The sequence below is a fragment of the Struthio camelus genome, chromosome 16, assembly GCF_040807025.1.
Source record: "Struthio camelus isolate bStrCam1 chromosome 16, bStrCam1.hap1, whole genome shotgun sequence".
Taxonomy (NCBI): Eukaryota; Metazoa; Chordata; class Aves; order Struthioniformes; family Struthionidae; genus Struthio; species Struthio camelus.
Window position 1 is genome coordinate 13,343,365 of NC_090957.1, and position 13,762 is coordinate 13,357,126.

Below are 13,762 nucleotides of genomic sequence, written 5' to 3' on the forward strand. Positions count from 1 at the left end.
TGCCTGAGCCCCCTCCCCTCCCCGCCTCGTCCGACCCGAAACGCCGCTTGGGAAACGGAGCCGAGCGAGGCGGCGACGCGGGGGAGCGCCTGGGGGCTCGCTGCCTGTTTTGCACGGTTTCGGCCATCAGAAGACTATTTGTTATTGTCTGTTGTTATTTTAGATCATTATAATTATTTATGATTTTTTTATTTCGTTGCGTCGCGTGACTTTAGCAGCGGGCCGCGCGCCCTCAGCGGTGCGACAGCGCCGGGTCGGCCGCCCCCCGGCGAGGGACCGAGCTGGCGCTCGGCGCGTCTCCGTCCGATCAGGCTGTCGTGGCATAACAACACCCGAAAACAAACAAAAATCCAGCCTTAAATCCGATCTCGAGGCGGGACAGCACGGCCTTCCGGGGGGACCTTCCTGGGGAGCGGGGAGCTGGGGCTGCCGCCGGGGTCCGCGCCGGAGGTTTGGCGCTCGGGGCCGGGCCCGCCGTTGGCCGGGTCGTCCCCGCTTGCCTCGCGGGCCTGGTGGCGGCTCGAGAAGGGCCGCGGAAGGTGCCTCCCACCGCCGAAACGCCACGTTTCAAAACATCCCTAAAGCCACCTGCCGTAAGCGCGCCGCGGCAGCGCGGCTTTCTCGGACGCCGGTTTCCCTGAGGGGAGTTGGGGGAAAAAAAAAGAAAAGAGTCGGGTTGGCGGTGGCTGGAGCCGCGGCGGGGAGAGGCGCCCCGGCCTCGAGCGGGTCGGCGCTGACGGAGGACCCGCCGTGGCCGAGCCGCCTCCCCGGCCCCGGGGAAGGGAGGCCGAGGCGGCTGCTGGGATGAAAGCCGGGGGCTGCCCTGGACGGGGGGTCGGAGTGGAGGAGAGACTGAGCCAGTTTGACGGAGGGGATTTTTCGTTGTAACGATTTTTTTTCCCCCCCGCCCTCTGTCGTTCTTGCTACGAGGTGAGGCAGAAACCGGAAGGTGTTTTGAAAGGCCGAAACGCCTGAAAATAGAGCGCGTGGGCCTTTTGCAGCTGCCCAGGGCTTTCTGAGCCGCGCTGTCGCGCTCACGGCGCCCTGGTCCGCGCGAGCCGGTGGCCGCGAGCTCGCAGCGAAGGCCAGGGCAGGGCGGCGCGACGAGCTCCTCGGCCAGCTGTTTCCTGCGGTGGCTCTGGGCCCTGCCGGGCTGCGTGCGCCATGCCAGAAACCCTAACCTCCTCCTCCCTCGCTCCAAGAAAAACACAGACGGCTTCTTAGAAACTGCCCGCGGGCTGCTCCTCTCCGACGGAAAAAAAGAGCTAGAGGAGGCGAGTGTGGAAACGGCAGGGGAGAGCTCGGGGGCTGCCGGGAACGGCGCGGGCGCTTGCCGGCCCCCCGGGGCGGTTGCCCTCCGCCGGGCACCGGCTCTGCCAATGAGGCGACGGCGGCTTGCAGGTCCCCAGGCCGGCACCGCGGCAAAAAGATGCCTAACGCTCTGTCCTCGTCTCTCCTTCTTGCAGATGTTCGTTATGGAGAAGGTCGAGGGCGCCCAGTGCAGCCTGCACGAGTTCAGCATCACGGGCTCCACCTATGCCCCCGAGGGACAGATGTGAGTACCGGTGCCCCCGGGGCGGCCTCCGCCTCGGCCGTGCCCTCGCGGCCCTCTGCTTTCCCGGGAAAACGGGGTTTCTCAGTGCTCGGAGGTGTGTGAGACCCGTGGGGGAGCTTGCCGGCCCCGGTGCGCGTGGGGCGGTGGAGGCAGAGCAGTGCGAGGGCCGAGCGTGGCGTGGGTTTGGTGCCGCGCTGAACCTCACGCTAGCAACCATGATAAAACGAGTCCACTTTTGAACTGGAGAGGTCAGTGCGATGGAAACATCAAGCGTGGCGATGCTTGAGTGCTGAATGAGGTTTGGCACGGTACGTGCTCCTTCCAAATCTTTTTTCCACGCTTTTGAGGTCTGGACCTTTATGTATCCGATGGTCACTGTTGCTCCCACTTGCGTGTAGGTCCCAGGGGCCATCGGCCAGACGGCCGGATCTGACAGCTCGGCCGGTAGCCGGATCGCCTGGCCAGGCGAAGGTCCTTGGCCCAGGTTTGCAAACCCTGGCACGGGACGTGCTCGCCAACTCTAGGGTCCTCAGCAAAGACGGGCTTGGTGGCTGCCTCTGCTGGGGAGGCCAGTGCAGCCCGGGGTGCAACCCTGTCGAGGTCGATGCGTTTTAGATGTGTTTCAGGGGAAGTAAGGGCTTTGCTGAATCTCAGCCTAGGACGAAGTGGAAGCTAGTGGCTTGTCTCGAATGCATGATAAAGCATGCATGGTTTTTTTTGTTTTTTGGGGGTTTTTTTTGGGTCCGTGTGTGTTTATTCCATCTCTCCTGAAAGGAGAAGTGCCAGAATTGGATGTGGTTGTGCCTATAGTGGTTTTAGTTGTCACTTCTCAAAGAGGTTCTGGGTCATCTTCTGTCGAGCTCCTTCGTAGCCTATTTTGAGCGTGTTCGTGAGTCAGGCTGGGCATCCCTCTGCTCGCCCCTCTCTGCGCCCGTCCTGGCAGGGGGCTGTGCATGTTGGGGCACTTCCATGTTATTTTTCCCAGGAGGAGATGAAGTTGCAGTGCTGTCAGCTTGTGCATGGGGCACCTCGTGGTTTCTGTGCTGCTACTTCCAGGCTGTGTCCCCTGAACGCCGCTTCCTTCCACCTGTGCCGTGCTGCCCCGCGGTCCGCGCTGCCCCATCCTGCGGCCGGCCTCTGCCCTGCGGCCCCGCCTGCCTACCTGGCCGGCATGAGTTGCACCACCGAGATCTCACTGATGATCCCAAGAGGGGTCACACCTAGGGGCACGCAGAAACGGGAGCAACCCGGCTGCCTTAACCCAGCGGGTCCCGGGGCACCCATCAGTGCTGCCGGAGGGAGAGGGTGGCCAGCATCCCCGACCGAGGCAGCACGGCTTAGCTGACCGCCTCTCTCCGGCTCTGCGAGCGCTATTCATAGCATGGTCCTCCTTGCCAGCGTGCTCCTAAATGCACTGATGAGGTGTTAAGTGCAGCAGATCGCACTCCTTGCTTATATCCTTATAAGTGCCTGTGAAAGACGCCAGTGGGACAGCAGGATTGTGCTGGCATCAGCGCTCGCCCGGGGCAGCTCTCGTTGCGGAGGAGCGAAGGGGCGATGCGTTGATGCAGCGGAGGGCCGCGCTTGGCACGGCCTCCATCCTGCCTCTGCCGTCGCGCTCACGTGCATCCTCCAGTGGGCCGGCAGCACGGCGCCGCTCTCGCTGCCCGGCTTCGGGCGCTCCCTGACCCGCCGGGAACCGGGCGGCGATGGAGGTGGTCGGGGCTGGCTGCGCGGGAACCTGCGCGCTGAGCCCCGTGTGAAACCCGGGAAGGGTTTTCCGTGGGCAAAAAGCTTCCCTGCCGCTTTGCGCTCCCCGGCGCTGGTGGCGGCGGGACGGTGCTCTCCAGCACGGAGTGTTGGGAGTCTCTCTCGGAAACAGAGGGATGAAAAGGGCAGGCAGGAAGACTTGGTGGTTAAAGCGCTCTCTGTTCCAGCTTGTTTTGCTTCATGATCACAGGCAAGTTCTTAACCGTGGTCTCTTTTGCTCATCTGTTGAGTGAATATAATTCATCCCAGCCTCAGGCTTAATTCATGAATGTTTTTAAAGTCAATTTGATCCTTGGATAGAAACTTCCATGAAAAAGCGAGCCAGGTCATAAGCTGGTACTAATCAGTGTGCCTCAATTAAACTAAAGGGATCGAGGAGCTGAGCTCATGTGGGCTAACCGCTGAAGCTGAAATCTCTCTGTTGTCCTTCAGTTCCCCCTGTCTGCAGGGAAACTGCACGCTGGCCTGCAGCGATTCCTGTTGCTTCTGATTTTTGTTTCAGTGCCGTTCTCACCTGGTGCATCAAAGTGGGATGCGAGGGCTTGCTTAGTCCTTGCACACAGAAATCCTGCTCCTTCCCGCCCGGAGCTGGAGGGGATTGAGCACTCGGAGGGGCTTGGGGAGTTGGTTTGCTGCAAAAGCCTTCCCGAGGATTTCTAGCCTTTTGGGACACTGAAAGACACCCCCCAGCATCTGCAGGCTCCCTTCATCCTGCCCCAGCCCTCTCCCCACCGCCTTGCGAGCTCGGGGCGGCGCGGTGTTCGCTGGGGCTGAGGCAGCGGTACTCTCCTGTCCTGTATCTAGACAGCTCAGCTTTTTGTCCCTATGCAAACAGATTTTTCAGATTTTCTTGGCCGCTCCCTGCTTTCCGCTCCTGAGCTGTAACAAGGGCTCCAAAATGTTCTTTCCATTGGGAACCAGCAGTGGAATAAACTGATCCTAATAAATGCCTGACAAATTATTTTTCCAGCAAGCGGCTGGGTTTGTACGGCTCTAAGCTGCAGTTACCTCTCCTTGAGTTAGAATAATTTTTTGTTTCCCCTGAAAACCCCTGTTGTCATTTCTGCCATCGGGCAGCAGGCAGGTTCAGGTGAGGAACAACGTTCGGTTCTTTACTGGGGCGTTCGCGGCTGTGACCGACACGTGTCTATGTGGAGTTTGACTCCTTTCCGTAGTGCCTGGCTACTTAAGGTTGGGAGCGCTAAGAAATTCAGTCCTGAAGGTAACCTTTGCATCGCCGGTCGGGAGATCCTGGCGCTTGTCGTTGTAAGAGGGGTCAGGTCAACTCTAGAGCTCCCATATAGCCACGTTTCTTCCTTGCTGGACTCATCAGCGATTAGCATCCGGCCTGGCTGGCTTCGGCCAGGGGGATGTAGAGGAAATTGCCGGTGGCAGCGTGGACTGTGGAGGAGTGCCGCCGCAGGGAGCCGGGAGGCCGGCCGCGAGCTGTTCACGGGCCGTTTTGCTCCTCTCCCCGTGGTCCAGCAGAGTGGGTGGCTGCTGCTGCTCTGCTGGGTTGTCCATGCGGGCTCCGCCAGGCAGCGTTGGGGCCGTGCTGTCCGCGCTAGGCCCCGAGCCTCACACTGCTTTACCGAGACGTGATGTACAAATGCCTCAACCTGGATGTCCCAATTAGGATGCACTGTTTGCATTGTCTATGAAATAAAGGTTTAACTCTCCGCGCTCCCTGGCTGTAGGACATGACCTCACCCCTTTCCCATCCTCAGCCTGTCAAGCTCCGGCACTCTTAACGTTTCCGGAGACATTTGTGCTCCTTTCCGTAGCAAAGAGCTGCTATTTATGAGCTGCCCATCACCAGGTACAGCTTGCCCCTTGCTTAGATGTAGCCACAGTGATGCAGTTGTCAAATTTGTCTGCTGTCCTGAGATGTTTCCTGGGGCGCTGCTGGGCTCTTTGGAGTGCCGAGAAGCTTCTTGGGGGAGGAGAGAGGGCATGGTTGCCGGTCCCACAGCTCCTCTGGACACCTGCAGCAATTTGAAGCCCTTGAGGGAGTGAACGTTAAATCGATTTTTCTGTGCTTCCTTTCTGGTGCGTCTTTTCATGATCAGCTTTTTAACAGCCTGACTTCCTCCTCCTTTCTGGTACCACGATCCAAAGGCTGCCAAAGTTGGTGGGAAGCCTGTAAGAGACGTCATTTTGAGTCACAACAGGCTCCTCTGCAGCCCCCTTTTACTCTAAGGCACTCCAAGAATGTATTTGCTCCATGTGCTTTTAACCATTTTCCTCCCTTTTTTCACAGAATTGTACAAAAGGTATTCAGGGAGATGCAAAATATTATTTTAGCTTGTAATTTGGTAATGTTCAAGGCTCTGAGCGATCGCTTTCTCTCCCCAGCCTCAAGGACGAGAAGCCCGTTCAGTGCGGGCAGTACGATGGCCTGGTGGAGCTGGCCACCATCTGCGCTCTCTGCAATGACTCCTCGCTGGATTACAATGAGGTGAGCAAAGCCACCGGCCCGGCCATCCCGCGTGACGGCAAGCGCTTCCAGGCGGCAGCAGAGCACGACGGCCGCCTCTTGTGTGGCCGAGGTTTTGCAGCTCTCCCGCATCAGTGCCGGGTCCTCCCTGCAGAGCGTTGCTGCTGAGCGTTTCCCTGCGTGGCCCTGGCCGAAGTCCCCGGGGAGGGATGAGGTCTCTGTTTGTTATGTCGGGGGTCCGTCCTTGGGGCCAACGCGCGGTCCTCTGGCACGGCTGCAGCCTGGCCCCCGTGATGCGAGGACAATGCTTGGGGACTCCTGGGAACGCTGCAGTGAAGGACAGCGTCCTTGGAGCTGGAGAGAGGAGACATACTCTAAAATTTGCACCGCCGGTTGAAATCGAGCGTTCCTTTCTTTCTGCTCTCCAGTCAAAAAAAGTCTACGAGAAGGTTGGAGAAGCCACGGAAACAGCCCTGACATGCCTGGTGGAGAAGATGAACGTCTTCAACACTGACACCAGCAAACTCTCCAAGGTGGAGCGAGCCAATGCCTGCAATGCGGTGAGTAGCCTGGGAGGCTGGTGCTCGCCCGGTGTCTGGTGCGGGGAGGGAGAGCAGAGCTTTAAGACAGCTGTTATCTGAGCAATAGCTATGAGTGATATAAGGGACTGATCTGCCCAAGAAGGCAGTTCCCTGGTTCAGAGGGATGTGCTCTGTGGAGCAAACGGTACAGTAGCTGCCTCCGGTTTGCACTGACGGATTCGTGGACTTCTAAGCCAGACAGCACCTCTGGGATCATCTGAGCAGACAACCTACAAGAATGAGACTGAGAACTTCTCCAGAACAATTCCTGCTTGAGCTAGACTTGCTTTTTGGAAACAGATACCTACCTTTGATCTGAAAGTATCCAGTGATGGCTGCTTCACTGCTACTATGGCTCTTCAATGTCTCCTTATCCTTCTGGTTAAAATGTACTTTATTCCAGGTTTGGGTTTACTCAGCTTTGGTGTCATGCCATTAGATTTTTTTAAATTTTTTTACCTGTTAGATGGAAGAGCCCTCTGCTGTGGAAATTGTTCCCTGGATAGGTACAAGCAGGTTGTAATAAATCCCCTGAATCCTTTCTAATAAGCAAAATGGAGTTTTCCCAGCCTTTAATCGATCCTGTGACTCTGCTTTGTTGCACGTGGCTGTTGCTTTGCCATCTTTCCGCTCAGATGGTGCAGCCGAGTTGGGTTTGATCACCTTTGCCTGCTTGCTTTACTCTTCTATTTGCGCATGGAGGACACGTACCTTATACTGTTTGTGCCACGGCACGAACCGTGCTGGGGACCTGGAAGGGCGTGTGAAGACAGAGTGCCGATTGCCGTCCCTTTCTGCCTACTCGTTCCTCCCTAATTAGTACATGACCCTTGGCCTTTGCCTTTCCAGCCATGCAAATCTTCTCTGTTGCTATCGTTGGTATCAGCTTTGTTTATCCCGGGCTCACAAGGAGCAATTCCAGCTCCTTTTGTCCATTACCTGGCTGTTAGCAGCGGTGCACACACAATTAGAGGACTCCTCTCCGTGTGCCTTGGTGCCGTGGCTACTTGTTTTCCAGGCTTTGATTTTGTGCTGCAGAAAGGTTCACGTCATCCTCTGCCAGATCTTCCCACGCTCCTCTGTGTCTCCAGCAGGATTTTTGGATGTTTTCTGTGCTGTGAGTGAGCAGCTGGCTGCATCCAGGTGTCCTTCCTGTTCCTCTGAGCGTGGCAGGCCCCATGAGGACCATCACGGTCAGGACCCTCATGGGTCCCTGCACCCGTGCAGCCATGTCCCAGGAGATGCTGCTGAAGAGCCCGTGCCTGAGCCCATCGAGTGAGGCTGTCACAGCCCTCCTGTGACTGAGAAACGCAGAACTTCATTACTTTTATGGTTACAAAACTTTCTGCCCACATGTATTCAGTGGAGTTTGTGTTTGCTCCTGTGCTAGGTTTTGCCATTTGCTTAAGAGAGCCCCATGTTGTTTACCGTAGTGTATCCGTAGATAGCAATTGGATCTGCTGTCAGCTTGCCTTTTGCATGATTAAACAAGGCAACCCCTTTTTGCACATCTCGGTAAAATCGGCCGCCTGCTGCCGGCTCCTGCAAGAGCCCTCTCTGCGTCTGCTGCAGCCTCAGCTCGCTTTCTTTGAACAACTGCCTTGTGTCTGCAGCCTGCGTGCTTCCCTCCTACAGCCACAGCGCCGTCCTGTCCTTCCAGGACAGGTCTGCTTGCAGTGCTGCTTGTCCCAGGACGCATCCACCGCTGGGGAGCACTCCGAGGCTGCTGCTGGCTGAGCAGAGCTCCTGCCCTTCCTGTTTGTATCCTTATCACAAATGCCAACCTCCTAGCAACAAAAAATAATAATTGTATAAACATTTTAACCACAAAGAGACTCAAGTAATCAAGATAGTCATTTAACATCTCAGCTCCCCTCTGAAGAACATACTTCACATTGGCTCCGAATGCCCTGCTTGGTAAATGACTTTTCTGGGATGAGATGTGTCCTCTGTGGGATGGAGTCTCAGCCATCGTGATGCTAACGTGGAAGAGGAACTGTTTGTAAATCTTTTACAGTCGTGGGGATAGGTCTAACAATGGCCAGCAACTATCTTGCTAGATACTTGGCTCCTTAGGTTATTAATAGTAGCAAATGTGACGAGCCTGGTTTGTGGTTGGGTTGGTGTGGCGGAGTGTAGGAAGGTGTGAGTGTGTGTGTGTCCCTCTCTGCACACCAGCGTCTGCAACTGTGTTTGCGTAGGGGTGGATGTGTCTATGCATCATCATCCCTCCAGTCTCTCCCAGCTTGTGTACTCATCAGGGCTGTCAGCTAACATTGAGCAGCAGCAGCTGCCTGATGGAGGCCGCTGAGCCCCGTGCCTCTGCTTCTCCCTACAGGTGATCAAGCAGCTGATGAAGAAGGAGTGCACCCTGGAGTTCTCCCGCGACCGCAAGTCCATGTCTGTGTATTGCACCCCCATCGGCACCAGCCATAACTCCGCTGGCAGCAAGATGTTCGTCAAGGTAGGAATTAAGGTCCTCCTTGCCAGCCTTGGGGGGATCACAGCCTCCTTCCCTCACCCCCAGCCTTGCGCACACCTCAGCGAGATCCGAATCGTGCTGGAGAAGGTGTTGATGGTCCGCTTGTGGAAAAGTGGGGATTTTCAGCTGTTGGAGGCTGGTGTTTCCTTGCGTCCAGAAAAAGTTCTGTGTGTGTATGAGTGTAGGTAGAGGTCCTGTGAGTGGAGCTAAGTTGGATCAAGGAGCAAATGATGCAATTAGAAAGCACTGCTGGGAAACAGGAGGAGCCATGCCTCCCTCCAGGAGCACGTGTCGGTCTCAGGCATGATCCAGTCTCCGTGGACAGTTCATTTGTCTCCTCCATGAGCTGACCGGGGGGTCCAAGAGCCAGCAGGTAAACTGGTGCAGTCAGGTAGGAGGTGAGTCTTTGCAGTATCGATAGAAAAAGGAGGTAGATCATTTAGAGGGAGGAAAAGGAGTTGAATCTCCTGGTGCAGGACGCTGGGGCAAGGGAGAGCTGCCCCTGCAGAAAACATGGGGCTTGCATCTGTGGGTTGTACCCTCTGACTCTGGTAATGCCCAGAGGGCTATTTTCAACTTTCTGCTGTAACCAGAAATAAAACAGTATTTTAAAGGCATTTTCTTCCCAAGAGAAAGAAACAGAGGAGAAGTGGCAGGAATTTCTCCCTGCTGACTCTGGGAAGATTTGTATATTGTTGTTCCCACTTGGAGATCTTCTGGATGAACTCTGTCTTCTTGGTCAGGTCAGGATTGTCTGAATGCCCCTGGAGCTGTAGGCTTGGCTGTCAGCTGTGGGAGCTGGCTTTTTTAAGAGGAACAACTGTGGGGTTACGTATTGTTGTGACAGTGCTATGTTAGAGGAACGCTGAGGGTTCTTTGTAGGGTCAAAAGAGCTGGGGTGCGATGCTGGGATATTAAAGGGCAATGGGGTATGTGTTCCTAAATCACATAGGCATTGCGAGCATCCTCCCCTGGTAGGAGATGGAGACCTACTATCCTCACTTCCTGCAGACCTGGCATGGGATAGGTGCTGCTGGAGTAATGGGGAGGCATGTAGGTCTAGAGGCATGAGGCAGATTTCCCCCTTGAGCCAGATTCCTCTGTCTGGTGACCTGAAGAAAGTTCATCTCTCCCAGCCAGGCAGGCGGCGCGTTGCCACAGTCGAGGGTGCCATTCTAGCGCAAACTGAGGGCGTGGAGCTCACTGTCTCAACCAGCCTTTGCAAGGAGACCGTGTGCACTCTGGAGCTTTGAGGAGAGTTTCTTCTCCTTGTCCCAAACCTTCTGCCTTCCTGCAGTCACTTTTCTCAATGCTTACAAAAGACAGTCAACCTCCAGTTTCTAATTCTTGTAGCTATTTGAAAGGGCTTTTTACCTTTCATTGCACTTTGCCTCCAAGCCCATCTGCAAGAGCGTGGCCAGGGCTGAGGTCTGGCTGATTCGCAAGGCAGTTTCTGGGGCACTCTGGGAATTCAGCCTGTTTGCAAGAAGCTGCTTGGGGCCTGGGATGGTTGGGCCACCCTGAGACTGGTTCCTCTCCTTTTCCCCAGGGCGCCCCAGAAAGCGTGATCGAACGCTGCACCTACGTTCGCGTGGGCACCAGCAGGGTCCCACTGACCTCCTCCATCCGGGAGAAGATCTTGTCCCGAGTCCGGGACTGGGGCATGGGCATCGACACGCTGCGCTGCCTGGCACTGGCCACCCATGATGCCCCTGTCCGGAAGGAGTCCATGCAGCTGGACGACTCCACCAAGTTCATCCACTACGAGGTAACGGAGAGCAAACGGGGAGCCTTGGGGCAGGCAGTGGGGGCCACTGCTGTAGGACTGGGAGGCTCTTTCTTGCTATCACACTACCTTGCAGGGATGGAGAGTGGAGATCTGAGAGGCGATGGGCAGGCGGCCTGGGGAAAATCCTGGCCCTGTTTGCCAGGAGGAGCTGAACTCCAAGCAGTAGGGTCGTCTTTGGTTTTGTTCTTGTTCCCCTGTGTAACTGTGATCCCCTTGCTATGATTGCTGCCCCTGCAGCAGCACAGCTCACAGGCTGCAGCAATTTTCCTTTTTCCCAAAATTGAGTTTTCCACCAACTTCCACTGCCCCAGCAGAGTTCTCACATTTTCTCTGGTTTCTCCTGGGGATCCAAGCAGGCCAATAGTTCAGCTTCCTTCTTCCAACCCACTTGCAGAGCTGCACATAGCAGGCTGCTCCTAAGGGAACGGCCCCCTCTACTAAGCGTTTGCCTTCTTGGTTTGATTTCAGCGTGCGGAACAGCTCTGCTGAACCTGGGGCTTTCTGCTGTTACAGGAGGTGTTCAGGGACCACCAGGGGGGACAGGGATGAGGAAAGCAAAGTAGAAAGATTTGAGGTGTGATGCATAGGGCAGATAAGCAATGGTGTCCCCCTTCGACTAGGTTACAGTGGAAACTGTGTCAGACGGAGCAGCAAGGTGCACGTGAGGGGCCATCTTCCTTTGTTGCAGCTAGTAGGAAATTTCCCCGTGATTTTACTGGGGAACGAGACCTGGACCCTTGCAAGGGAAATGCTCCAGTGTCCTTTGATCCCTGTGCATGGGGTGATTTAAAGGTGGGAAGAGGAGCCTCTGTCCCCAAGGAGGCTTGAGGAGATTAACGTGCGTCCTCCCTTTTTACCATCAGGACAACCTGACCTTTGTGGGCTGCGTGGGGATGCTGGATCCCCCTCGCAAGGAGGTGACCTCGTCCATCGAGATGTGCCGCAAAGCCGGCATCCGTGTCATCATGATCACTGGGGACAACAAAGGCACGGCCGTGGCCATCTGCCGGAGGATCGGGATCTTCTCAGAGAGCGAGGATGTGGCTGACAAGGCCTACACGGGCCGGGAGTTTGACGACCTCTCACCAGAGGCCCAGCGGCAGGCCTGCCGCTCAGCCCGTTGCTTCGCCCGTGTGGAGCCTGCTCACAAGTCCAAGATCGTTGAGTACCTCCAGTCCTTCAACGAGATCACGGCAATGGTGAGTTCCACACTGGTCCCAGCCTGGCGAGAGGGCAAGCGTTTCAGAGGGCCAAGCCTGCTTTTTCATGCCTGAAGCTTGTCTTTCTGCCCAGCCTGTTTCATTCTGTCCTTCTAATACCCGTCCTGCACTTCATTCAGACTGGCGATGGCGTGAACGACGCGCCTGCCCTGAAGAAGGCAGAGATTGGCATTGCTATGGGGTCCGGCACAGCCGTGGCGAAGTCGGCTGCTGAGATGGTGCTCTCCGACGACAACTTCTCCACCATCGTGTCTGCTGTCGAGGAGGGCAGAGCCATTTACAACAACATGAAGCAGTTCATCCGCTATCTCATCTCCTCTAATGTTGGAGAGGTCGTTTGGTGAGAGCTTCCAGTGTCCTTTGAGCCCCGGCTTGAGGGAAGTGGGAAAATAGCAGGAAAGGTGTCCTTTAGGGTGCCGAGACCCAGCTGTGTCCTCCTCCCCCTTGGCAGGACAAGATGCCTGTTGGCCGAAGTTGTGACCCCGAGTACCAAACCAGGGGACTCTGTGCTGGATGTCCTACCTTGTTTCCCAGGGGCAGAGAGATTTTTCTTTCATAGTTTTATAAACAAGTCTGCCCCTCCAAGAGCCAACATATTTCTTATTTAAGCGCAGCCAGGGAATGCCAGGGATGCAGGTATTTGTGCAGAGGCTGTTGCCCGTGGGTCACACCAGTGCACTGTGCAAGAACTTGTGGGCAGCCTCTGGGACAGACACAGCGAGGTGGTGTTGCGCTGCCTGTCCCGACCACCCATCAGTCCCATGAAATGACCCTCCCAGAAAATCAGAGCCCTTCTTGGCAATGTGGGCACAACATTGGGGATAGCAGGGATCCCCTGGGAATCTTTTGTGCAAGTGTTTCAGTGGGGATATGTTCCCTGGGAATGGGAAACCACGTGGCTGTGGTGGGTTGGTGGTTAGCTCAGAGGTTGATTTTGACTGCAAAACAAATTTTAATGGCAAAACAAATTGTAACTGCAAAATTCAGGTTTGGATTTCAGACTCCTGGCTCTGGGGTTGTGGGTTTGGCTGCGGGAATCTGGGTGAATATTCAGTTTGGCGTATCTGGACCAAGGTTCCTGCTCTCTGTCCCTTTGGACAATACGGATACTTTTCCCTGCCTCCCTGGAAGGCAAGTAATTTAGGAATCTCTGGGTCTTTTGTCTGCAGCATCTTCCTGACGGCTATTCTGGGCTTGCCCGAGGCGCTCATCCCAGTGCAGCTGCTCTGGGTGAACCTGGTGACGGACGGGCTGCCGGCCACTGCGCTGGGCTTCAACCCTCCTGACCTCGACATCATGGACAAGCTGCCCCGCAACCCCAAGGAGCCCCTCATCAGCGGCTGGCTCTTCTTCCGCTACCTGGCCATTGGAGGTGGGAGCCTTTGCGCATGCCATGCTGTGTTTCCTGGCTGGCCATGGTCTTTGCGCTCCTCCCAGGGCCTGCTGGCAGTCCTGGCCTGTGCTGTAATGTCCAGCAGGGCTGGATATGTCCATCCAGTCACGGGGACGGGCTGCGGGTCCTTGTCCTGTCGTAATGCAGCGACCGTGGTGCTTGCAGTAAGGGTTTCTCTCTCTTTGGCTGCAGTGTATGTTGGCCTGGCAACGGTGGGGGCAGCAACCTGGTGGTTCTTGTATGATGCTGAAGGACCACAAGTCTCCTTTCATCAGCTGGTAAGTTGGCAACTTGGAATCGGGTCCTGGGGCCTTTGCCTCTCTCTCTCCTTTCTTCTGCAGTTATTGTAACATTCCCAAATTCCTGATGGAAAAGACTAATTTAAAAAAATAGCAGATTTTCTCCCTCAGATCCATGTTCCCATCCTTGCTTCTGTCAGCAACCAGCACGGGCAGGGGGACTTTGTCCAAAGAAGCTGAAAGTAACTCCTGTATCTGATGCCAAGTTGAAACGGACCAGTTGTTGCACTGTCGTA

General features: G+C 55.8%; 1 protein-coding gene across 4 annotated transcripts in view; it reads left to right on the forward strand.

The window, feature by feature from the left end:
* ATP2A3 (ATPase sarcoplasmic/endoplasmic reticulum Ca2+ transporting 3) overlaps window positions 1–13,762 on the forward strand; it is a 77,384-nt gene that overhangs the window by 47,796 nt on the left and 15,826 nt on the right. For all 4 annotated transcript variants that reach the window (XM_068909586.1, XM_068909589.1, XM_068909590.1 and 1 more), the window contains 9 exons: window positions 1,467–1,555; window positions 5,681–5,783; window positions 6,191–6,322; window positions 8,682–8,807; window positions 10,375–10,593; window positions 11,478–11,813; window positions 11,954–12,174; window positions 13,004–13,206; window positions 13,420–13,505. In XM_068909586.1, coding sequence (XP_068765687.1) covers window positions 1,467–1,555; window positions 5,681–5,783; window positions 6,191–6,322; window positions 8,682–8,807; window positions 10,375–10,593; window positions 11,478–11,813; window positions 11,954–12,174; window positions 13,004–13,206; window positions 13,420–13,505 — 1,515 coding nt within the window. The remainder of the gene's footprint in view (window positions 1–1,466; window positions 1,556–5,680; window positions 5,784–6,190; window positions 6,323–8,681; window positions 8,808–10,374; window positions 10,594–11,477; window positions 11,814–11,953; window positions 12,175–13,003; window positions 13,207–13,419; window positions 13,506–13,762) is intronic.